Here is a 26,146-nt window from a genome sequence, read left to right as displayed (position 1 = left end):
GTAGATCAATAGGTACCACTTTAGTGAGAAGGAAACAGCGTTCGGCATATAATCTTGCTGTTCACATGGCCACTGAAGCAGGGGTGGGATTGGGATCGGTTTGGGTGAACTGGTATCTCCGACTATCAGCTGGGAGCGAACTGGTTCGTCCCAACGATCAGATGGGCCCGCCTGCCCACCTATGCTATTTTCCTACCTTTATCTTCTCAGCTGATTCGCACGGTAGAGTGGATTGCCACGCGAATCAGCTGTGTTACTCCAAAGAAACCAGGAAGTGAAGGGTTTTTTTTTCAAACTGTGCACACACGCATGTGCATGAGCAAATCGCGTGATCACTGAACTAGTTGTTAAACTGGGAGGATCCCACCACTGCACAGCCCACACAGAAGACGTGCTCTCTCGGCTAGAAACAGAGATGAGCAATGCCCCAACCAGACGTGGGAAATTTTTACCTCTACCTTTTGAGAAACCAGCTGGAGGACATCTCCAAACCTTTTCAGGGGAAACAAGAAACCCTCCCCGGTCTCCTAAGGGCAGGATATCGCCTTCTGCCATCACTTTGTGAACCGTTCTTCCAAATGTCTTCTTTTGTGAATATAAACACGAAACATCTTAGAGGTGACTGTGTGAAACATCAGAATATTCAAATATGCCCCGAGGCCAACCTCATTAGGAAGCGAGTGCAAAAATATCTTATTTCGCTCCTGAGAGATTTCCAACACAAGAGGAATTTCCAAGGGGAGGCCTTTCCCTCAAACAGAATGAAAACTGGTACAAAAAATAAATCCATTTTTTTTCTATTTGACACTCGTCTTTAAGCCAAGGTTTCACCATATTTCTAGTCCTCACAATTTAGTGACCATTTGGTTACAATGGCACTGAAAAAGTTGGCTTATGATCGTTTTTCACACGAAAATTCGTGTGAAGTTTCAAAATTCATGAAAATTCATGAAAATTCATGAAAATTCATGAAAATTCATGAAAATTCATGAAAATTCATGAAAATTCACAAAAATTCAAAATTCAGCCGCTGACAGGTGGTTCATATTTATGACAGTCAGGGTGTCAATAGACATTTCATGACCCAACTAGGTAATATCATCAGTGTTAGAAGAGAGTGGGAGTTTGCAGAATGGAGGAAGAGGAGAAGATGGGTGATTCTCTTGCAGATGTTTTATCACCCAGCTAGGTAACATCATCAGTGTTAGAAGGGAGTGGAAAATGAATGCCCTACTAAATCTAGTGTTTTCAACAGGTAGTCCTCAACCTATGACCACAATGGAGGCCTAAATTTCTGTTACTAAAGGAAAACAGTTTTTTCAATGAATTTTGCCCCTTTTTACAAACTTACTAATTTATGATAGTCATGATGTCCCCGGGATCGTGCGATCCCCTTTTGCGACCTTCTAACAAGCAAAGTCCATGGGGAAGATGGAGTCACTCAACAACCGTGTGACTTGCTTAACAATTGCAGTGATTCGCTTAACAAACGTGGCAAGAAAGGTCGTAAAATGAGGCTCAAGTCTACTTAACCAATGTCTCACTTAGCAACGGAACTTTCAGGCTCAATTGTGGCTGTTAAGTCGAGGACTAGCTGTATCTACAGGATTATCTATCTATCTATCTATCTATCTATCCATCCATCCATCCATCCATCCATCCATCCATCCATCTATCTATCTATCTATCTATCTATCTATTTATTTTATTGCCTGTCTGGCCACAAATGATGACCACAATCTCACATCATCATGGCACAAACTTCTTTTTGCAGAAGGAGCATGCCATCACACACACACACACATGCGCAGAAGAGGAAGGATTGTGTTGCCATTTGCACACAAGAAACAGATTTGGAAAGAGGGCAAATAAAGTCAAAATTTACCCCAAAATTTACCTCTTCAGTTTTTAATTGCAAATATTTTGGATTTGATTTCAACAATCTGCTTGGGAGATCATGAAAGTTGCCCTTGTGTACTGCTCTTTAAAGCAGCTGTGTTTTTTCCTGCATTCCAGGAAATCTCAATTGAAACTCAATCAGAATAGAGCTGGAAGGGACCTCGGAGGTCCTCTAGTCCAACCCTCTGCTCAAGCAGAAGACCCTATACAGGGAGTTCTTGACTTACAACCACGATTGAGCCCCAAATTGACGTTGCTAAGTGAGAAATTTATTAAGTGAGTTTTGCCCCATTTTACGACTTTTCTTGTCATAGTTGTCACAGCTGTTAAATTAGTAACACAATTGTTAAGTGAATCTGGATTCCCCATTGACTTTCCTGGTCACTAGGTTGCAAAAGGGGATTGCACGACCCTGGGACACTGCGACCGTCATAAATATGAACCAGCTGTCAAGCATCCAAATGTAAATCACGTGACCACGGGGATGCTGCAACGGTTGTAAGTGTGGAAAGTGCTCATAAGTCACTTTTTTTTTTCAATGCTGTTGTAACTCAAGAACGGTCACTAAATGAACTGTTTTAAGTCGAGGACTACCTGTACCATTTCAGACAAATGGCTGTCCAGTCTCTTCTTAAAATCCTCCAGTGATGGAGCACCCACAATTTCTGAAGGCAAGCTGGACCCAGCTACTTTAATAGGACCCGGCTATTTTAAAAGCACAGGGCTACTTTAAAAGGACACAGCTAATTTGAAAGCACAGAGCTACTTTAAAAGGACACAGCTAATTTGAAAGCACAGGGCTACTTTAAAAGGACACAGCTAATTTGAAAGCACAGAGCTACTTTAAAAGGACATGGCTACTTTAAAAGGACACAGCTAATTTGAAAGCACAGAGCTACTTTAAAAGGACACAGCTAATTTGAAAGCACAGAGCTACTTTAAAAGGACACAGCTACTTTAAAAGGACACAGCTAATTTGAAAGCACAGGGCTACTTTAAAAGGACACAGCTAATTTGAAAGCACAGGGCTACTTTAAAAGGACACGGCTACTTTAAAAGGACACAGCTAATTTGAAAGCACAGGGCTACTTTAAAAGGACACAGCTAATTTGAAAGCACAGGGCTACTTTAAAAGGACACGGCTACTTTAAAAGGACACAGCTAATTTGAAAGCACAGAGCTATTTTAAAAAGACACAGCTACTTTAAAAGACTACCAGGCAGATCTGAAGCACAGACTTACCGTGAAGTAATAGAACTGGGAGGATTTCGCCATGAATTCTGGTCTGCATTCAGCCACGCAAATGTCCACGTATCCAGCATGCTGGCTGAGTTTTGCTTCGCCCATCTCACAGACAATTCTAGAAGGAAAGTAGAGATGTTCAAAGGCTGAGTTTTTCCTTTGGTGAGCTACTTCACAGTTTCCAAAGGGAGTTTCATGGCATCTTACCAGCTGGATTGATTGCAAGGAAAAATGAGATTCGTTTGTAAAATTGTGGAGGACAGAAATGCACGTGGGCTCCTTGGCGCTCTCTGAGCTCGGTTGCTTTCTTACAGACATTTCATGACTCTACTAGGTAACGTCATCAGTGTTAGAAGAGAGGGGGGGTTTGCAAAATGGAGGAGGAAGAGGAGGAGGAGGAGGAGATGAGTGATTCTCTTCCAGACGTTTCATCACCCAGTTAGGTAACATCATCAGTGTTAGAAGGGAGTAGACAATGAATGCCCTGCTAAATTTGATGTTTTCAAATTACAGGTAGTCCTCAATTTATGACCACAATGGAAGCCTAAATTTCTGCTACTAAGGAAGACAGTTAAATGAATTTTGCCCCTTTTTTACAAACTTAGTAATTGACAGTTGCGGTGTCCCGGGGTCACATGATCCCCTTTTGTTACCTTCTAACAAGCAAAGTCAACGGGGAAGCCAGATTCACTTAACAACCATGTTACTAACTTAACCACTGCAGTGATTCGCTTAACAACTGTGGCAAGAAAGGTCATAAAACGGGGCAAAATTCACTTAACAACTGTCTCAGGAAATTGTGGGTTCAATTCTGGTTGTAAATCAAGCCCTACCTATATTATTTTCCTACAATCTAAGTGGAGAAAGTCAGACTAATTTAGAAGCCTTTTTCCAAGCTCACAACCAGCTGATTTTATGGGATGAAGTGCATTTACCACCACCACCCCAAAGCCCATGTTCCCCAGCCAGAGCTCAGATATTGGGACTGCAGGTCCATAATTTCTAAACCCCTGCAAGCACGTTGCATTTGCAAGGATTTCCAGTCCGGTTCGTCTGGAGGGCACCAGGTTGGCGAAGCTGGTTTTGCTTTCAACTAATTTCAGAGCTCGGTGGCCTGAGACGGACCAAAAAAATGATGGATGGAGAACCAAGATCTCCAGTTCAAGCAAAAGATGCAGCTGGGTTGAGATGATTCTGGGCCCAGAGTAGAAGGTGGGATGGGCTGCTACCCTGTTTTCCCCAAAATAAGACCTCCGCTGATAATAAGCCCAATTGGGCTTTTGAGCACATGGCAATAAGGCCAAGCGCTTATTTCAGGGTTCCCAAAAAAAAAAGGACAGGGTCTTATTTTCGGGGAAACACGATATGTTTTCAGAACTGCAGGGAACTTTGTCCTTAAAGGTTGATTACTATCTGATGCCACATAAACTCAAGATTGCCTCCTGAATCATCTTGGCACTGACTGAGAATTGCAGGATATTATTATTATTATCATCATCATATACATTAAACATGAAACTCAGTCAACTGAACATTTAAAAATGTGTCACAAACACGAGTGACAGGTGCTAATGGTTGATACGGGTTGCTGCCAGCGTCCTAAGTATCAACCAAGTATCTTCTTAAAATATATGATGTTCCGAGTAGCGCAGTTTTTTGCAGTTCCGCTGGCGTGATTGCAGGAAGCTGCAATTCCTTGATGCGTTTTGTAAAATTCTTGGACATGGTACCAAGCGCCCCGATGACAATGGGTATCACTGGCACATGTTTCATCCATAATCAGGTACTTTCGATGGCCAGATCGCGATATTTCGTGATTTACTTTTTCTTCGATTCTGGCGTCTCCTGGTACCGCGATATCAATAAATTGTACGCTTCGGCCCTCGACAACTGTGATATCTGGCATGTTGTGTTCCAAACGACGATCTGTCTGTATTTGAAAATCCCACAAGATCTTCATCATCTCAGCTTCAACAACTTTTTCCACTTTGTGCTTTTCAGATACTGGTAGGGCCTGTTTTTTACATAATGACCAGTGCATTAATTTAGCAACTCGATCATGTCTAGCTTTGTAATCAGTTTGCGCGATTTTGCTGCCCTCACATATTAAGTGTGAAAAAGTTTCAACTTTGTCATAGCAAAGTCAGCAGTTTGGATTGTTAGTGGATTTTTGTATCTTCGCTTTCATGGCATAATAACAACTTCTTCTTCTTCTTCTCCTCCTTCTCCTTCTCCTTCTCCTCCTTCTCCTTCTCCTTCTCCTTCTCCTTCTTCTTCTTCCTCCTCCTCCTCCTCCTCTTACTCCTCCTCTTGCTCCCTCCTCTCCTCCTCCTCCCACTTCCATTTCTTCCCCTCCTTCTCGTCTTCCCCTTCCCCTCCTCTTCCTTTTTAAAAAAACAATGAAAGATTCTCTAGACCTTGCAAAGTGTTTTGCATTATTTGTACATAAAGACTAATTGCAGTGTCTTATTGTTAACCCAGATTACAAAGATAGGGATGCCCCCTGCTTAGACTTGTTTGCGGTCTTACAAGCCTAATTACAATTTGTTAAAAGTAAGTTAATGCATTTGCATGACTCTGCAGTGATCCTGACTAATTTTGAGAAAGTGGGGACAGATCCAAGTTAGAAAATGGTTATTGGTGATTTAAATAAGTTAGTAAGTAAATTGCTGGTGGGTTGTTTGGTTGGATGGATAGAGACAGACAGACGGACGGATGGACGGACGGAGGGATGTTTGTGTGTTGGGTGGGTGGGTGGGTGAATTGTTGGATGGATGGATGGATGGATGGATGAATTCATGGATGGATGGATGGATGGATGGATGTGTCTGTGTGTTGGGTGGGTGGGTGGGTGGGTGGCAGAGGTGGTATTCAGCAGGTTCTGACCAGTTCTGGAGAACCTGTAGCGGAAATTTTGAGTAGTTCAGAGAACCGGTAAATACCACCTCTGGCTGGCCCCCCCATCTATTCTTTGTCCCAGCTGATCGGGAGGAAATGGGGATTTTGCCATAACCTCCCCCTGGAGTGGGGTGGGAATGGAGATTATACAGTATCCTTCCTCTGCCATGCCCACCAAGCCATGCCACGCCCACCAAGCCACACCCACAGAACCGGTAGTAAAAAAAAAAAATTAATCCCACCACTGGTAGGTGGATGGTTGTGTTGATGGGTGCGTGGGTGGATGGGTTGTAGGATGGATGGATGGATAGTGGAGGGGGAAGCAGCAGAAAAAGGAGCCTGGATAGCTCTGCAGACAAGGCACTGTAATTTAACACCAGCTGTCTGCAATTAAAGTAAATTCAAATCTCGCCAGGGTCAAGGTTGACTCAGCCTTCCATCCTTTCTAAGGTAGGTGAAATGAGGACCCAGTTTGTGGGGGCAATAAGCTGACTTTGTATAAAATATGCAAAAGTATGAAGGCTATTGCTTAACGCATTGTAAGCCGCCCTGAGTCTCCGGAGAAGGGCGGCATATAAATCAAAAAAATAAATTCTAGAACTATTAATTAAATTGGGAAGCCAGCCAAACCACCAAACGCCATGGCCATGGAAGCCATGTTTGATACTGTTACCAAGAAAACAACATGGACTCTTCTGCAGTGCCCCCCCTCTCCCGCCCCCCAGATCAAGCTCCACTTATGGGGATTCCCTCTTTGGCCTTGCAAGTCCAGATTCCTTTGCAATTCCCATCCTGGCCTTAAGGTTTTCATGAAAACGCTTTGCCCTGCAGACCTCACTTACTGCTCTGCTGCGATGTATCCATCCATCAAGGGAACACACTCCACGCCAGCAACTTTGACATGGGTCGCGATGTCCCAGAACTCCAGACCGAGATTTTCTCCTCGGATGGTCACTCTGGTTCCTCCTTCGCGAGGTCCTCTCACTGGACTTATCTAAGAAAAAAACAAAGTTCCGGTTAGGAAAAGTTAAAGAGATTGAAAGGAAATCAAAACCACCTCTTGCTTACTGCCTTTCACTCAGAGGTGAAATTCAGCAGGTTCTGACCAGTTCTGGAGAACTGGTAGCGGAAATTTTGAGCAGTTTGGAGAACTGGCAAATACCATCTCTGGCTGGCCCCAGAGTGGGGTGGGAATGGAGAGTTTGCAATATTCTTTCCCTGGAGTGGGGAGGGAATGGAGAGTTTGCAGCATCCTTCCCCTGCCATGCCCACCAAGCCACGCCAGAGGTGGGTTTCAGCAGGTTCTGACCAGTTCTGGAGAACCAGTAGCGGAAATTTTGAGCAGTTTGGAGAACCGATAGCGGAAATTTTGACTAGTTCGTAGAACTGGCAAATGCCATCTCTGGCTGGCCCCAGAGTGGGGTGGGAATGGAGAGTTTGCAATATCCTTTCCCTGCCATGCCCACCAAGCCACAAGCTACACCATGCCCATCAAGCCACGTCAGAGGTGGCTTTCAGCAGATTCTAACCAGTTCTGGAGAACCGGTAGCGGAAATTTTGAGTTGTTCGGAGAACTGGTAGTAAAAATTCTGACTGGCCCTGCCCCCATTTTCTCTGCCTTCCAAGTCCCAGCTGATCGGGAGGAAATGGGGATTTTGCAGTAACCTTCCCCTGCCACGCCAAGCCACGCCCACCAAGCCACACCCACCAAGCCATGCCACGCCCACTGAGCCATGCCCACAGAACCGGTAGTAAAAAAAATTGAATTTCACCACTGCTTTCACTGCGTGCCTTGTCCAAGTTACCCACCAATTCTGACCCCGTCCACATGGAGCTGAATAGAGAGTAATTTGCATGCCTACCTATTCGATCATTTTGAAAGCTTTTCCTGGTTAGTGGGACCCAGCCCTGAGAGCAAATTAGTGACAAGGGTGTGGAAGTGACTTGCAATCTTGCAGCCAAGATATAAACATGCTTTTGAGGCAAACATAATGGGAGGCATTTGTCTGTTCTTGGCTTATGAGGACAGCCTTGGGGGAAATTCGGCTGGCCAAAATTTTTAGGTCGAAGTACCCAATGACACATTTCTTAAATTTGAGCTTCAATGGGGAGGCATTTGTCAAATCAAGCCCTGCGTGACTCAGAGAAGCCCCCCTCCTTCCTGGCATAATTTCGTAAAGCTGTCAAAATGGTCATATTTCACCAGGAATGTTATTTATTTCCTGGTTGTTGCTTTTTAAATCTATTTATCGGGCATGAAGAAAGAAGAAGGGAGGAGAAAAGAGAAGGGAGAAGCAGAAGGAGATGGGGGAGGGGAGGGGGAGGAGGAGGAGAGACGAGGAGAAGGAGAAGGAGAAAAAGAAAAAGAAAGAAGGAGAAGGAGGGGAGGAAGAAGGAAGGTGAAGAAGAGGGGAGAAGGGGAGGGAGAAGGGAGAAGAAGAAAGAGAAGGAAAAGAAAAGGAGAAGGAGAAGGGGGAGAGAAAGAAGGAAGGAGAGGAAGGTGAAGGAGAGGGAAGAAAGGGGAGGGAGAAGAGAAGGAGAAGGGAGAAGGGAGAAGGAAGGTGAAGAAGAGGGGAGAAGGGGAGGGAGAAGGGAGAAGAAGAAAGAGAAGGAAAAGAGAAGGAGAAGGAGAAGGAGAAGGAAAGAGAAAGAAGGAAGGAGAAGAAGGTGAAGGAGAGGGAAGAAAGGGGAGGGAGAAGAGAAGGAGAAGGGAGAAGGGAGAAGGAAGGTGAAGAAGAGGGGAGAAGGGGAGGGAGAAGGGAGAAGAAGAAAGAGAAGGAAAAGAGAAGGAGAAGGAGAAGAAGGAGGAAGGCGAAAGAAGGAAGGAGAGGAAGGTGAAGGAGAGGGAAAAAGGGGAGGGAGAGGAGGAGGAGAAGGGAGAAGGGAGAAAGAGAAAGAGAAGGAAGAGGAAAAGGAAAAGGAAGATGAGAAAGAAAAGGAAAACGAAGAGCAGAAGGAGAAGGAGAAGGAAGGAGAAAGAAGGAAGGAGAAGAAGGTGAAGGAGAGGGAAGAAAGGGGAAGGAGAGGAGAGGAGGAGGAGAAGGGGAAAGAAGGAAAAGGAGGAGGAGGCATATTCTGAGCATTGAACAAGGGTTGAAAGAGTTAAAAGCAACCTGAAAGGAAAATATAAAATAATGAAGGAGAAGGATCATGCTGGGTCAGGGCCAAATGCATGACTCATGGCATACGGTAGCCTCCTTTGAACCCAGGCTGACTGCCTTGCGTAGGGAGTGTACAATTATTTTTTCAAATACTAGAACACGGCTATCATGTCTCCCCTGGTCCTTCTTTTCACTCGACTGGACATACCCAATTCCTGCAATCATTCTTCGTATGTTTAATGAAAAGAAGGACTAGGGGTAACATGATAGCAGTGCTCCAATATCTCAGGGGCTTCCACAAAGAAGAGGGAGCAAAGCTGTTCTCCAAAGCCCCTGAAGGCAGGACAAGAAGCAACGGGTGGAAACTCATCAAGGAGAGAAGCAACTTAGAACTAAGGAGAAATTTCCTGACAGTGAGAACAATTAACCAGTGGAACTGCTTGCCACCAGAAGTTGTGAATGCTCCAACACTGGAAGTTTTTAAGAAGAAGTTGGATAACCATTTGTCTGAAGTGGCATAGGGCTTCCTGTCTGAGCAGGGGGTTGGACTAGAAGACCTCCAAAGTCCTTTCCAACTCTGTTATTTTGTATTCTATATAAAAGTTTTAGCCTCCAGTCCCCTAATCATCTTTGTTACCCGTCTCTGCACTCTTTCTAGAGTCTCAACATCTTTTTTATATCCAATGGTGGGATTCACCGGTTGTAACAACCGGTTCGCTTCACGCGCCCTCCGGAGGCTGGAAATGGGCCAGATTCCGGACTTCTGGTACTTCCGGTAGGCCTGTTTTTCACCCTTCCCAGGCTCCAGAGGCTTTCCTGGAGCCTCCAGGAGGGTGAAAACAGCCTCCCCTGGGCACTGGAGACCCTCCAGATGCAGGAAACAGGCCCATTTTCAGACTTCCAGTAGTCCCATTTTTCGCCCTCCCAGAGCCTCCATGCGCGCCCTGCACTTACCTGGCATCCAAAACAGGCTGGGTGGAGACTTCTGGGAGGGGCGGGGCAGGGTGGGTGGGGTCAACCAGTCCTTGGAACAACCGGTTCGCCAAACCACTTTTTACGCATTCTTTACGCACGGTCACTCATGCCCTCGTCACTTCCCGCCTGGACTACTGCAACGCTCTCTACATGGGGCTCCCCTTGAGGAGCACCCGGAGGCTCCAACTGCCACAGACTGCGGCCACGCGGGTGGTTATGGGAGCGACATGGCGTTCTCATGTAACACCTCTCCTGCGTGAGTTGCACTGGCTCCCGGTGGTCTTCCGGGTGCCCTTCAAGGTCTTGGTTACCACCTTTAGAGAGCTCCATGGCTTAGGACCTGGATATTTACGAGACTGCCTTCTGCTACCAGTAGCCTCCCACCGGCCGGTACGCTCCCATAGAGAGGGGCTCCTCCAAGTGCCGTCGGCCAAACAATGTCGACTGGCGGCCCCCAGGGGCAGAGCCTTCTCTGTGGGGGCACCTACTATCTGGAATGAGCTCCCCCCGGAGATACGGAGGATCCCGGATCTACGCACCTTCCGCCGCGCTCTCAAGACCTTTTTATTCCATCAGGCAGGCCTGGCCTAATTTTTCCCTTTTTCCCTTTTTAAAACGCAAATTTTAATTCGTTTTTAATTGTGTTTTAAATCTGTCTTCGGCCAAATTATTTAATTTGGTTTTATTCTGTTTTAAAATTTTGTATTTATGTGTTTTTATCTTGTGGCTGTTCACCGCCCTGAGTCCTTCGGGAGTAGGGTGGTATATAAATCAAATAAACTAAACTAAACTAAACTAAACCAGATTAAAATTAACATCCGGTTCGCCCAAACCAGTCCGAACTGGCTGAATCCCACCCCTGTTTATATCGTGTCGACCAAAACCGGATGCAATATTCCAAGTGTGGTCTTACCAAGGCATTATTCTGTAACCTCCTTATTTTTATTTTTATTTTTGACCTTCTTGAACACACCTTTGGGTGGAGGGTCTATTGGGCCATATTGTCTTCTTTTGGATCAATGGCATCTTTGTCTTTCCCCCTCCCAAGGTATGGCTGTGCCGTTGTAACTTTGAACAGCCACCAAACAAATGGTTGTATGTCGAAGATGACCTGTGCTAGATGATGAACATTAAAAAAAAGCCACTGCCGAAGAAGACAGGAGGCCACATGGCTGGAACCAAGTCCCAGATTTATGAACTATAAAGAACCACAGAGAGCATCTATTGAACAATAAGGAAATGTACAGGCCCCGAGAACATGACTAATTGACCACATTTTTTCCAACGGTTGAGCGGAAACATCTGGCTTGAGGCTCTCCGTCATACTTGTGTCCCCACCAAGCTACCCATTTCCTTGTGTGAGCTATGTTTTGTGTTTTGTGTAGCACAGGGAAGGGGGAGGGAACAGCACGCTAAACAAAAAGGCAAGACATGAGAATAGACTACAGTAGAGTAGAGTAGAGTAGAGTAGAGTAGAGTAGAGTAGAGTAGAGTAGAGTAGAGTAGAGTTGAAAATAGAGAATAGAGAATAGAGAATAGAGAATAGAGAATAGAATAGAATAGAATAGAATAGAATAGAATAGAATAGAATAGAATAGAATAGAATAGAATAGAATAAAATAGAATAGAATAGAATAGACCTGGTAGAGAAGAGAAGAGAAGAGAAGAGAAGAGAAGGGAAGGGAAGGGAAGGGAAGGGAAGGGAAGGGAAGGGAAGAGAAGAGAAGAGAAGAGAAGAGAAGAGAAGAGACCGAATATAGAGATTGGAATGGAATGGAATGGAATGCAAACCCCACTCCCTTCTAGCACTGATGACATTACCTAGTTGGGTAATGAAACATCTGCAAAAATTATTCAAGCTCAGAGAGCACTAAGGACCCCGCCGTTCAATCATAAGCTGCAATTTTAAGAATAAGCATAAGAATAGGAATAAGCATAAAAACAAAATGGAAGGGAAGGAAAGGGAAGGGAAGGGAGGGGAGGAGAGGAGAGGGGAGAGGGGAGGGGAGGGGAGAGGAGAGGAGAGGAGAGGAGAAGGGAAGGGAAGGGAAGGGAAGGGAGGGGAGGGGAAGGGAGAAGGGAAGGGAAGGGAAGGGAAGGGAGGAGAGGGGAGGGGAGAGGAGAGGAGAGGAGAGGAGAAGGGAAGGGAAGGGAAGGGAAGGGAGGGGAGGGGAAGGGAGAAGGGAAGGGAAGGGAAGGGAAGGGAGGAGAGGGGAGGGGAGGGGAGAAGAGAGGAGAGAGGAGAGGGGAGGGGAGAGGAGAAGGGAAGGGAAGAGAAGGGAGGAGAGGAGAGGAGAGGAGAGGAGAGGAGAGGAGAGGAGAGGAGAGGAGAGGAGAGGAGAGGAGAGAAGAGAAGAGAAGAGAAGAGAAGAGAAGAGAAGAGAAGAGAAGAGAAGAGAAGAGAAATAGAAACCCTGGTCCCTTCTAACATTGATGATGTTACCTTGTTTGGTAATGAAACATCAGCAAGAAAGCAACCAAGCTCAGAGAGCGCCAAGGCTCCCACAATTCAACCTTGACCTACAAATATTCCATAGAACAGAACAGATCAGAATATTTTTTTATCAGCCAGATGTGATTGGACCCCCAAGGAATTTGTCTCCAGTGCATAAGCTCTCAGTGTACCTAACAAGCCACAAAGTGATAAAAAAGGGAAAGGAATTTATGGCTCAACAGGATTGGGATTCAGATCTGGAGGGGAAGAGCGGATTTGGAAATCCTCTCTACTGCCAACTTCCTGAGTGCAGGTAGTCCTCCACTTACAACAGTTCATTTAGTGACCGTTGAGAGTTACGACTGCATTGAAAAAACGATTTACGATTTGCACACTGTATCTGCATGGCCGAGTGCTCAAATTTAGACACACGGCGACTAACTCATATTTATGAAGGATGCAACATCCAGGGGGGTCATGTGATCCCCCTTTTGCGACCTTCCGAGCAAGCAAAGTCAATGGGGAAGCCGGATTCGCTTAACAACCATGTTACTAACTTAACAAGTGTGGTGGTTCACTTAACGATGGTGGCAAGAAAGGTCATAAAATGGGGCAAAATGGCTTAACAACTGCCTTGTCTAGCACCAGGAATTTGGGGCTCAACGGTGGTCGTAAGTCGAGGACTACCTTCAGGTACCACCACATTGCATGGATGTCCTAATTCAATGATGGCGAACCTTTTCGGCATCAAGTGCCCAAACCAGAATGCATGTGCATGTGCCCGCCAGAGCGCCAGAAACCCGAAAACCAGCTGCCCGGTGCACATGCCTGTTTTTTGGCCATTTTTGGGGCTGTTTTCAGGCCATTTTTCAGGCTGTTTTCAGGCCAAAAATGGCCCGAAAAATAGCCTGAAAAAGGCCCAAAAACTGCCTGGAAAATGGCTTGCTTTTTGCCCAGTTTTTGGGCCATTTTCAGGCCATTTTCTGGTGCTTTGGCGCCTGTGAAGACCAGCTGGCTGGCACACCGGAAACCATAAGACCAGCTGGCTGATGCACCGGAAACCATAAGACCAGCTGGCTGGCGCACCGGAAACCATAAGACCAGCTGGCTGGCATACTGGAAACCAAAAGACCAGCTGGCTGGCGCACCAGAAACCAGAGGACTAACTGGCTGGCGCACCGGAAACCAGAGGACCAGCTGGCTGGCGCACCAGAAACCAGAGGACCAGCTGGCTGGCGCACCGGAAACCAGAAGACCAACTGGCTGGCACACCGGAAACCAGAAGACCAGCTGGCTGGCACACCGGAAACCAGAAGACCAGCTGGCTGGCACACCGGAAACCAGAAGACCAGCTGGCTGGCACACCGGAAACCAGAAGACCAGCTGGCTGGCACACCGGAAACCAGAAGACCAGCTGGCTGGCGCACCGGAAACCAGAGGACCAGCTGGCTGGCGCACCGGAAACCAGAAGACCAGCTGGCTGGCGCATTGGAAAATCAGAAGACCAGCTGGCTGGCGCACCAGAAACCAGAAGATCAGCTGGCGATGGCGTGCATGCCCACAGAGAGAGCTCTCTGTGCCACCTCTGGCACACGTGCCATAGATTCGCCATCACGGTCCTAACTGGTAGTGTGCGCTTGCAAGGTAACCCTTAGGTTAGAGATCTGAGCTTGCACAGAAGAAATTGTTTGGCCCAAAAGCAGATTTGGATTGGGTATCTGACACACTTGCCACAAAGAGAGTGGCAGGGTCCTTACTGTTAGAATGAAATTCGGTACGGGGCACAGATGTAACCAAGTTGGGTCACTGAGGCTGTGAAAAAGGTTTCTTTTGAATTGTTTTCGAGCACAACCCTTTCTCATTTTGTGTATAAAGTTCTTGCACGAAATCTGTTTGGAGCACGATTCTTCACAAGCCATCTTGTCTCGAATGCAAAGTTACTGCCTCAGGTGTGAAATTGGCTTTCTAAGCATTCGGCAAGCTTCAGAGGCCGATGCTCAAAACAGTTTGAAACTGTCAGGCTCCAAAAAAAAAAAAAAAAAAAAACCCACCCAAGAAAGACACATTGTGTGATTCTTCTAAGCAGATTTCTCTATTGTTTCTCAGTCGTAGACAGAATCTTGCCAAACTAAAGCATGCTAAACACCACCATAAAACATACTCTGGGAACTATTGAGGAGGAACTGTCTTCACCCTCTTTCTCACACACAAACTATCTAAACTGAGTTGTTCCTCTGGAATGCAGCCCCTCCCTCTTGGTTGTCTGGACTATAAGGAAAAGGATGGGAGGGAGGGAGGGAGGATAAAGGAAAAAAGGAAGGAAGAAAAGAGAGACAGGGAGGGAGGAGAAGTGGAGGGGAAAGGAAGGGTAAGAGGATTGGGCTTCCAAAACCAAGAAAGACACTGCCAAACTAAAGCATGCTAATGCCACCATAAAACATAATCTGGGAACGATTGAGTGGGAGCTGTCTTCACCCTCTTTCTCTCACACAAACTATCTAAGCTATGTTGTCTCTTGTTCTTCTGGAATGAAGTGCCTCCCTCCTAGGAATCTGGACTATATTGGAAATGAGGGAGAGAGGGAGGAAAGGAAGGAAGGAAGGAAGGAAGGAAGGAAGGAAGGAAGGAAGGAAGGAAGGAAGGAAGGAAGGAGAGGGAGGGAGGGAGGGAAGGAGGGAGAGAAACGATTCAGAGGATGAGACTCCCAGACCAGAAAACAGACAGCGAGGAAACAAACATGTTATTCCCAGCAACACCTCTCTCTGTGTGTCTGCCATGCTAAATAGCCAGCTTCCGGTGGAGCCCATCAAGAAGAGTGAGGCTGCCTCCTTGCGAGTAATCTCGCTGATCTTCTCTGCTCCTGCCTTTTCTATTCTATTCTATTCTATTCTATTCTATTCTATTCTATTCTATTCTATTCTATTCTATCCTATTCTGTCCCCATCCTTTATTCTATTCTATTCTATTCTATTCTATTCTATTCTATTCTATTCTATTCTATTCTATTCTATTCTATTCTATAACATTCTATTCTATCCTATTCTGTCCCCATCCTTTATTCTATTCTATTCTATTCTATTCTATTCTATTCTATTCTATTCTATTCTATTCTATTCTATTCTATTCTATTCTATCCTATTCTGTCCCCATCCTTTATTCTATTCTATTCTATTCTATTCTATTCTATTCTATTCTATTCTATTCTATTCTATTCTATTCTATTCTATTCTATTCTATTCTATAACATTCTATTCTATTCTATTCTATTCTATTCTATTCTATTCTATTCTATTCTATAACATTCTATTCTATTCTATAACATTCTATTCTATCCTGTCCTGTCCCCATCCTTTATTCTATTCTATTCTATTCTATTCTATTCTATTCTATAACATTCTATTCTATTCTATAACATTCTATTCTATAACATTCTATTCTATTCCATAACATTCTATTCTATCCTGTCCTGTCCCCATCCTTTATTCTATTCTATTCTATTCTATTCTATTCTATTCTATTCTATTCTATTCTATTCTATTCTATTCTATTCTATTCTATTCTGTTCTATAACATTCTATCCTATCCTATCCTATCCTATCCTATCCTATCCTATCCTATTCTAAAAGGGTTGCAAAGTTGGGAGCGGCTTACTTAACAACCACCTTGCTTAGCCACAGAAATTCAGGTACCACCCATTTGGTCGTATGTTGAAGACTACCTGTGAACCGGATAGAATCATTTCCAAAAACTACCATGGAATTGTGTGGCTTTCTGTTGTTTTGGACCATTTCTGCTGATGCAACCTAAAATTCCTTTTTTCTCTCTCTCTCTCTCTTTTTCAGCAATCTCATCATATTTCTGGTTCCTATTTGGTTTGCGATGAGCTACAATAACAGAGACCCTTTCCGATATATTCTAATCAAGTCAGATATTCCCTCGCAGCCAGATTTAGCTGATCTTGGCTGATCTCAACAAAAGCTAAGCAAGGATCCGACTCTGGGGACGAGACCACCGGTTCTAAATTAGACCTGGAAATTGGGGGGAAAAAATAAAAATAAAATAAAAAATAAACCCACAATCCAAAACTATTCTTGGAAAAGGCGGTGATAAGTTTCATTCTTGCCATCAAATCTCTCTGGACGTGTCCCCCAAAGTCAGCAGAATCTTCTGAGGGAGCATTTTTATTTTTTAAAAAAATTGTAGATAAATACAGGTAGTTCTCGACTTACGAGCGTTTGTTTAGTGACCGTTCAAAGTTACAATGGCACTGAGCAGAGGTGGGCTGCTGGGGGTTCACAGGGGTTCGGGAGACCCTCTAGCAGGGGTGAAATCCAGCAGGTTCTGACAGGTTCTGGAGAACCCATAGCGGAAATTTTGAGCAGTTCGGAGAACCGGCATTTACCACCTCTGGCTGGCCCCAGAGTGGGGTAGGGATGGTGATTTTGCAGTATCCTTTCCTCAGGAGGGGAAGGAATGGAGATTTTGCAGCATCCTTCCCCTGGAGTGGGGTGGGAATGGAGATTTTGCAATAGCCTTCCCCCAGGAGTGGGGAGGAAATGGGGATTTTGCAATATCCTTCCCGCTGGAGTCGGGATGGAATGGGGATTTTGCAGTATCCTTCCCCCAGGAGTGGGGTGGGAATGGAGATTTTGCAGTATCCTTCCCGTGGAGTGGGGTGGGAATGGAGATTTTGCAGTATCCTTCCCCTGCCATGCCCACCAAGCCACACCACGCCCACTAAACCACGCCCACCGAACTGGTAGTAAGAAAATTTGGATTTCACCATTGCTCTCTAGCTAAGATTCTGTGCAGTTCGGAGAACCTCCAAATCCCACTCCTGGCTGGCCCCGCCCACCCTGCCCCTCCCCGGATTCCCCACACGGTCCATTTTGGATGCAGGTAAGTGCAGGGCGTGCGCAGAGGCTCAGGAAGGGCGAAAAACGGGCCTACTGGAAGTTTGGGAAGGCCTCCAGAGGGCCTCCGGAGCCTGGGGAGGCCGTTTTCGCTCTCTCGGAGGCTCGAGGAAAGCCTCCAGAGCCCGAGGAGGGCAAAAACTCCCCTCCCCGCCGTGGTGCAGGAGGCTGACTAGGCCACGCCCACCATGGCCACGCCCACCCAGCAACTGGGCAGAGAACCCCTTGCTAAAATTTTTGAAGCCCACCCCTGCTTATGAGCGTTTTTCTTACTATTTACGCACCTATATTATATGCGCACCTTCCGCCGCGCCCTCAAGACCTTTTTATTCCATCAAGCTGGCCTGGCCTAATCTTCATTTTCTCCCCTTTTCCTTTTAAAATGTAAATTTTAATTTGTTTTTAAATTATTGGGCTGTTTTAATTCTGTCTGGGGCCAAACTGTTTAATGTGGTTTTATTCAGCTTTTAAATATTTTACAATATTTAAATTTTGTATATATGTATTTTACTTTGTGGCTGTTCACTGCCCTGAGTCCTTCGGGAGTAGGGCGGTATATAAATCCAATAAACTAAACTAAACTAAACTAAACTAAACTAAACTAAACTAAACTAAACTAAACTAAACTAAACTAAACTATTTATTGCATTTATATTGCCGCCTATTCGCCCAGGGAGACTCAAGGCGGCTTACGGAATATAAAACCTCGTTTAAAACAATAAAACAAGAATCCAATAATAATACATTAATATAGAATCAAATCAATTAAAAGTAAAATAAAAACACATTTTCATAGCTGTGTGACATTTTTACCACAAAAAAAAAACCCCTACAACAGTTAGTCCTCGACTTACAACAGTACATTTAGTGGCCTTCGAAGTTACAACCGCAATGAAAAAAGTGACTTACGACCGTCGTAGCATCCCCCTACGATCACGTGATCAAAATTCAGACGCTCGGCAACCGGTTCGTATTTATGACGGTTGCAACATCCCGGGGCCGCGTCATCCTCTTTTGCGACCTTCTGATGAGCAAAGTCCACGGGGAGGCCCGATTTGCTTAACAACCGTTGCTACTAACTTAACAGCCGCAGTGATTCGCTTAACCACGGGGGCGGGAGGCAAGAAAGGAGGTAAAGCGGGGCAAAATCCACGTCACAGTTGCCCGGTTTTAGCAACGGAAAGTTTGGGCTCCATTTTTTTTTTGTGGTCGTAATTCGAGGACTACCTGTTATCCATTTTCATTCTGCAGAAGCCGCTTGCCCCCCCCTCCCGGCTCAGTATAAAGTGACCCATTGCAACATTTTTTTTTACCCTTCATCCTTTTGTATATTTATACAAAGTTAGCTTATTGCCCCCACAACTGGGTCCTCAATTTACCTACCTTAGAAAGGATGGAAGGCTGAGTCAACCTTGAGCCTTGGCGAGATTCGAACCTGCAGTAATTGCAGGCAGCTGGTCTTAATAACCAGCTTAATAACAGGGTGCCTTAAACCACTGTACTACCAAGGCTCTTGAGAAGGTCTTGGCTTGAAGGGAGGGAAGAAACTTACTTCCATAATTTTGGGGTTGGTGCACTTTCCGCCGGTCCCCAGAAGTTCCAGCCATCGGTTCTCCAGAACGGAGCAATGGTGCTTCAGCGTACACTGGTTCAAGTCTTCGCACCAGCCGCACTCGTAGTCTGGATCCGCCTTCAGACACAACCCACAGCTGTCCCTCATGGCTCCACACTTGTACAGGTGGACTGCAGGGAGGAAGAGAAACCCACTGAGGAGACGTGGTGCAGCTGGGGGCACAGGTTGGCCTTGACAGAAAATCGGGGAGGGGGGGAGGTTGGAAAGAGAGGTCCGGCCTCTATTTCTTCTATCAAGTCTCAGTTGGACGAAAGAGACCCCGATTAAGGAATTCAAGCAATCCAAGAGTATACAACAGGGTTGTACAAGAGGGACTGGCTCAAAGTCACCTGGATGGTTTTCATCACTAAGGAGGGACTAGAATTCACCGTCTCCTGGTGATTGACCCAAACTCACCCAGCTGGCTTTCATGGACAAGATGGAACTTGAACTCGCAAGCCTGGTGCCTTAACCACTAGACCAAACTGGCAAGATAGCCAGAGATAGAGATAGAGAGAGATAGATAGAGATAGATAGATAGATAGATAGAGAGAGAGAGAGAGAGAGAGAGAGAGAGAGAGAGAGAGAGAGATAGGATAGGATAGGATAGGTAGATAGGTAGAGATAGAGATAGAGATAAAGAGATAGATAGAGATAGATAGGTAGAGATAGAGATAGAGATAGAGATAGAGATAAAGAGATAGATAGATAGAGATAGAGATAGATAAATAGATATAGAGATAAATAGAGAGAGATAGAGATAGATAGAGACAGAGTCAGAGAAAAAGAAAGAAAGAGAAAGAGAGAGGGGGAGACAGAGAAAGAGACAGAGACTGGGACAGAGACAGAGTTAGCTAGAGATAGATACATGAGAGAGAGAAAGAGAAAGAGAAAGAGAGAGAGAGATAAATAGAGAGAGAGAGAGAGAGATAAATAGAGATAGATAGAGATAGATAGAGATAGATAGAGATACAGATAGAGAGAGAGAGATAATTAGAGAGAGAGAGAGACAGAGACAGAGAGAAAGAGAAAAAGAAAGAAAGAGAAAGAGAGGGGGAGACAGAGACAGAGACTGGGACAGAGACAGAGTTAGCTAGAGATAGATACATGAGAGAGAAAGAGAAAGAGAAAGAGAGAGAAATGGAGAGAGAGAAATAGAGAGAGATAGAAAGGGAGATAGATAGAGCAGCTTCACAGTAAAGTCACCATGCATCACACAACAGAGCCCCAACGTCAGTGCTTCGCTCTAACAGCCCTGACAGTACAAATCAGGCTCCCTAACCCTATCAAAAGAAATGGGAATGAGGCAGAAAAACGCCGGCCTCTTTTCGCAGGGAAGGGAAAAAGAGATCCGAAACGGCAGATTTCTGAAGAGATGAAATGCGGAGAGAGGCCTTCGGATGCAGTGGGAAACCCAAATGAGGTTTATAAAGGCATAAAAAAAAAATAAAATACCCTCCGCCTCAGTGCAGGTTCCCATTGCAAATGGCAGTGACGACGAGTAAAAGGGGTTCTGTTGACCCCCAGCCTAAATCCTAGGATCAATCAGGAGGACCCGAAAACCAGCTGGAAAGTTCAAAGCTGTGACGGCCTCTCTGGGTCGCTTAATGCCACATACACAAATCACAAAGAGAGAGAGAGAGAGAGGGAGGGAGGGAGGGAGGGAGGGAGGGAGGGAGAGGCAGTTCAGGGGTGCCAGGGAGAGTGGGGGGACACCATTGGGCCTCCTCCTTCCCCTCTGAGCAAATCCTTAATGCCCGGCCTTTGATCTTCGGAGCTGCTTGGAAGCAATTGGTGATGGTAATGCCATCTCCATCCAATTCCTCTCTCTCTCTCTCTCTCTCTCTCTCTCTCTCTCTCTCTCTCTCTCTCTCTCTCTCTCCCTCTCTCTCTTTCTCCCCCTCCTTCTTTCACTCTATTTCTCTTTCTCTCTCTCTTTCTGTCTGTCTGTCTCTCTCTCTTTCTTTCTTCCAATATAACTTTCTCTCCTTCCTTCCTCTTTCTTTCTCTTTTCCTTTCTTTCTTTCTCACTTTTTCTCTCTCTCTCCCTCCTTTCTTTTTTCTTTCTTTCTTCCATCTAACTTTCTCTCCTTCTTTCCTTACTTCCTTCCTGCCTTCCTTCCTTCCTTCCTTTCTTTCTTTCTCTTTCTTTCTTTCTTTCTTTCTTTCTCTCTCTTTCTCACTTTCTCTCTTTCTGTCTGTCTGTCTTTCTTTCTGTCTCTCTCTCTCTCTTTTTTTCTTCCAATATAACTTTCTCTCCTTCCTTCCTCTTTCTTTCTTTTCCTTTCTTTCTTTCTCACTTTCTCTCTCTCTCTCCCTCCTTTCTTTTTTCTTTCTTCCACTCTAACTTCCTCTCCTTCCTTCCTTCCTTCCTTTCTCTTCCTTCCTTCCTTCCTTCCTTTCTTTCTTTTCTTTCTTTCTCACTTTCTCTCCCTCCTTTCTTTTCTCTTTCTTTCTTTACTTCCTTCCTTCCCTCTCTTTCTCCCTCCGCCTCCCCCTCTCCCTCCCTCCCCCCCTCTCTCTATGTCACACATACACACATATCACTCTTACCTCCTTTCCCAGGGTACAAGTCAATTCAGCTTTGCTCTTTCCCACATTCACTTCATCCAGGTCCACACAACCATTAACCTGGTTTCTGGGTTAGAAACTAAACACAACAGATCCACCCAACATGCAAAGGCAAAAAAACCAAACCAGAGATTCCACCCCCCCCCCAAAGAAACAAAGTCTTCCCACCAAAGGGACAACAAGCAAGGCGTTTTACCTGATGCAGGAAATGCCTTCATTTCATCTGGGTTCAACCATTAACCATTTCCGGATTGGTAACCAAAATGGGCTCACCCAATGTACAAAGTAAAGGAAACTCGAAAGAAAGAAAGAAAGAAAGAAAGAAAGAAAGAAAGAAAGAAAGAAAGAAAGGAAGGAAGGAAGGAAGGAAGGAAGGAAGGAAGGAAGGAAGGAAGGAAGGAAGGAAGGAAGGAAGGAAAGAAAGAAAGGGGGAAGGAAGGAAGGAGAAAAGGGAAGGAAGGAAGGAAGGAAGGAAGGAAGGAAGGAAGGAAGGAAGGAAAGACAGAAAGAAAGAAAGAAAGAAAGAAAGAAGGAAGGAAGGAGAAAAGGGAAGGAAGGAAGGAAAGAAAGAAAGAAAGAGAGGGGGGAAGGAAGGAAGGAAGGAGAAAAGGGAAGGAAGGAAGGAAAGAAAAAAAGAAAGAGAGAGAGAGAAAGAGAGAGAGAGAGAAAGAAAGAAGGAAGGAAGGAAGAAGAAAAGGGGAGGAAGGAAGGAAGGAAGGAAGGAAGGAAGGAAGGAAGGAAGGAAGAAAGAAAGAAAGAAAGAAAGAAAGAAAGAAAGAAAGAAAGAAAGAAAATGGAAAGGAGGGAGGCAGGCCACCCGTCAGACAGACCTGGTTGGCCAAGTTGTGAGAATGCAGTCACAATGAATTTGAGAAATTAGGGAGGACCAAGGGCTTTACAGTTCAACCCTGAGCTGCAGAGATACTCTAGGAAGAGAATACTTGTAGCTCCGAGTTCAACGGTGGGGTCCTTGGTGCTATCATAGCTTGATTGTCTTCTTGCAGACATTTCACGACCCAACTAGCTAACATCATCAGTGCCAGAAGGAGTGATATTTGCTTTTTGTTTATATACTAGCCCTGTCAGTGTTGGTGGGAATATTCTTGGTGGTTTCTTGATTAGGCTATTGTTGTCCTCAGCCAACACCGATAAGGCAAGCCACCTGTACATAAACAGAGAGCAAACCCCACTCCTTTCTAACTGATGTTGTTCCCTAGTTGGGTCATGAAACGTCTACAAGAAAACCGCCAAGCTCAGAGACCACCAAGAAACCCCTCCCCCCAGATAATCTCTTCTATTGAAATTAAGCTTCAAAAGTAGGAAAGGTGTTTTGGCAGGGGTGGAGCTGCTGGGGGTTCGCAGGGGTTCGGGAGAACCTCTAGCTAAGATTCTGTGCAGTTCGGAGAACCCCAAATCCCACTCCTGGCTGGCCCCACCCACTCCACCCCTCCCAGGAGTCCCCATGTGGCCCGTTTTGGATGCAGGTAAGTGCAGGGCGCGCACGGAGGCTCGGGGCGGGCAAAAAACAGGCCTACCGGAAGTTTGGGAAGGCCAGAAATGGGCCTGTTTCCAGCCTCCAGAGGGCCTCCGGAGCCTGGGGAGGCCATTTTTGCCCTCCCGGAGGTTCGAGAAAAGCCTCTGGAGCCCGGGGAGGGCAAAAACGTTCCTCCCCCGCCGTGGTACAGGAGTCCAACTAGCCACGCCCACCCAGCAACCGAGCAGAGGACCCCTTGCTAAAATTTTTGAAGCCCCCTCCTGTGTTTTGGGATTGATGAGGAGGAGAACGGAGTCGTTTTACAGGCAGAAAGGAGCCGTCCGGGTCAGGAATGGTGTCCCTGCACTCCGAGTAAATACATTAATTAAAAAGCAGAGCAAAAAAAAAAAATTAGCCAGGAAAACATCCTGCTTTGATCGATGACAAAAGGAAGCAGGCACTGTTTGGCTAGGTTTAGGGAACAAAAGCGGCTTGTTGCTAAGGTTACCGCTTCCAAGGACAAGTTGAAACGACAAGTTACCTTTATTCTGGGCAGGGTTGTCAATGTTGAAATTCCCATTCCACACCACCGTCAGATCCACCGGCAGGCTGTTGATCTCCATCCCGTCATAGGAATACTAAACAGGGAAGGGAACAAAACAGACATCAGACGCCTGTTGAGCCGACTCTCGGTTTGTCACTGTATGCAAACCGAGTTTTTTTAAAAAAAACAACAACAGTTGCAATGGGACTATCTTTTTTGGATTTTGAGGGTTTTTTTAAAAAAAACAACGACAACTCCAACGACAAAACCATTGGAAAAATAGCATTTTTAACGGGCATTGTTGACCAGGAGTGGTGCGGTGGCCTAGAGGTGGAGCTCTCGCCTCAAAATCAGGAGGCTGTGGGTTCGATCCTAGGTAGAGGCAGATATTTCTCTTTCTGCACAAAATGAGAATTTTCTCTGCTGAACAAGACTCCGCATTGGGGACAGGAAGGGCATCCGGCCAGTAAAACACTCTGCTAGCTCTATTCCGCCAAGCCAGGCTATCAATTTAATGATTTTTAAATTGGGTTTTAAATTTTTGGGGTTTTAAATTTCAGCCGAATTATGTAATAATTTTAATTATTTTTAACTGATGTTTGTCTTTGTGTTTTTTAATAGGCTGTACACCGCCCGGAGTCCTTCGGGAGAAGGGCGGTATAGAAATAAAATTATTTATTTATTTATTTATTTTATTTATTCAGTTGCCCAGACTCCACTCCGCAAGGGATTATGGGGTTGTTAAAAGGAGGTGAGTGGGAGGTGGTGGCTCAGTGGCTAAGATGCTGAGCTTGTCGATCAAAAGGTCGGCGGTTCAGCGGTTCGAATCCCTAGTGCTGCAGAACGGGGTGAGCTCCCGTTACTTGTCCCAGCTTCTGCCAACCTAGCAGTTCGAAAGCACGTTAAAAAAATGCAAGTAGAAAAATAGGGACCACCTCTGGTGGGAAGGGAACAGCGTTCCGTGCTGTTCCCTTTCTTTCTTTGTTTTAAGAATTGTCCTTTCTACCGTGTTGTCCCGAAAATAAGACCCTGTCTTATATTTTTTTTGAACCCCGAAATAGGGCTTGGCCTTATTTTCAGGGAGGTCTTATTATTTTGGGGCGCGTGGAGCAAGACGGTGCTCCTCTTGCCGTCTTACCTGATTTCCAGCTCTGCATTTAAATATTTTCGGGGAAGGCTTATTTTCGGGAGGGGGAGGCTTATTTTAGCACATGTGCTCGAAAGCCCGATTGGGCTTATTATCAGGGAATGTCTTATTTTCGGGGAAACAGGGTAATATAAAATACAAATGTTGGAGCCTGGTTTAGCTCAACAGACAGAAGCACTGTAATTTAACACCAGTTGTCTGCAATTAAAGTAAGATCGAATCTCCCCAGGCTCAAGGTTGACTCAGCCTTCCATCCTTTCTAAGGTAGGTAAATTGTGGACCCAGTTTGTGGGGGCAATAAGCTGACTTTGTATAAATATACAAAAGTATGAAGGCTATTGCTTAACACACTGTAAACCGCCCTGAGTCTCCGGAGAAGGGCGGCATATAAATCAAATTAAAAAAAAAAAAAATTAAAAAAAAATGTTGTATTATATTGCATTGCATTGTACACGTAGTTCTTGACTTACAACCTTTCCTTTAATTACCATTTGAAGTTACAACAACACTCCAAACAGTGACTTACGACTTGTTTATCACACTTACAACTGTTGTGGCATCCTGGTGGTCACATGACAATGAATCAGGTGTGTTAGGAAATGATAATTACCTAACTTGTTGGGTTGGCAATATATAAAACCTCAATATAGCTTTCAGACTGTATTGCTGTATTGCATCATACTGTGTCCTGATTGGTTAGCTCTGTAGCCAATGTCCTTAAGAGGGAGCTTGAAACATAGTTAGTTTCTCTGCTGATCTCTCTGCTGATCTTTGCTGAACTTTACAGCTCGTTACTGCTATTTGCTGTGTTTGCTACTGTTTGCAACTCTTTATTATGTATGACTATGACAACTGGTAAGAAGACTTTGTTATTGGAATATCCCTGGACTATTGTTTTACTATCTACTGCTTTATCTGTGTATGACCTGGACTGTTTATTGGACTGTGCCTTATTACTATTTCCTAAAAGTAAACACAACTCAGTGTATCTGTGTGTCGGCTGTGATTATTCGCAACTGCTCTCAGTCGCTTTCATGTGCGCACCCTTGCTACTCTAGGGCTGCTCTGCGAATTCCTCAACAAGGTGCTTTGCAACCGGTTCATATTTAGGATGGTTGCAATTGTCCTGGGGTCACATGATCCCTTTTTGCGACCTTCTGACAAGCAAAGTCAAGGGGGAAGCCAGATTCACTTAACAACCGTGTGACTAACTTAACTACCGCAGTGATTCACTTAACAACGGTGGCAAGAAAGGTTGTAAAATGGGGCAAAACTCACTTAACAACCGTCTCATTAAGCAACAGAAATTTTGGGCTCAATTGTAGTCGTAAGTCGA

General features: G+C 45.2%; 1 protein-coding gene across 2 annotated transcripts in view; it reads right to left on the bottom strand.

Annotated features, from left to right (window-relative positions):
• Positions 1-26,146, bottom strand: part of PLXNA4 (plexin A4) — a 525,881-nt gene that overhangs the window by 100,022 nt on the left and 399,713 nt on the right. For both annotated transcript variants that reach the window (XM_087873566.1, XM_087873567.1), the window contains exons 11-14: positions 23,661-23,757; positions 19,015-19,205; positions 6,882-7,033; positions 3,142-3,259 (exon numbers count right to left, since the gene is read on the bottom strand). In XM_087873566.1, coding sequence (XP_087729692.1) covers positions 3,142-3,259; positions 6,882-7,033; positions 19,015-19,205; positions 23,661-23,757 — 558 coding nt within the window. The remainder of the gene's footprint in view (positions 1-3,141; positions 3,260-6,881; positions 7,034-19,014; positions 19,206-23,660; positions 23,758-26,146) is intronic.

The sequence above is a fragment of the Pantherophis guttatus genome, chromosome 7, assembly GCF_059756535.1.
Source record: "Pantherophis guttatus breed Tessera chromosome 7, ASM5975653v1, whole genome shotgun sequence".
In the NCBI taxonomy this organism is placed as follows: Eukaryota; Metazoa; Chordata; class Lepidosauria; order Squamata; family Colubridae; genus Pantherophis; species Pantherophis guttatus.
Note: the sequence above shows the minus strand (reverse complement) of the source record. Positions and strands in the feature narration are given on the sequence as shown.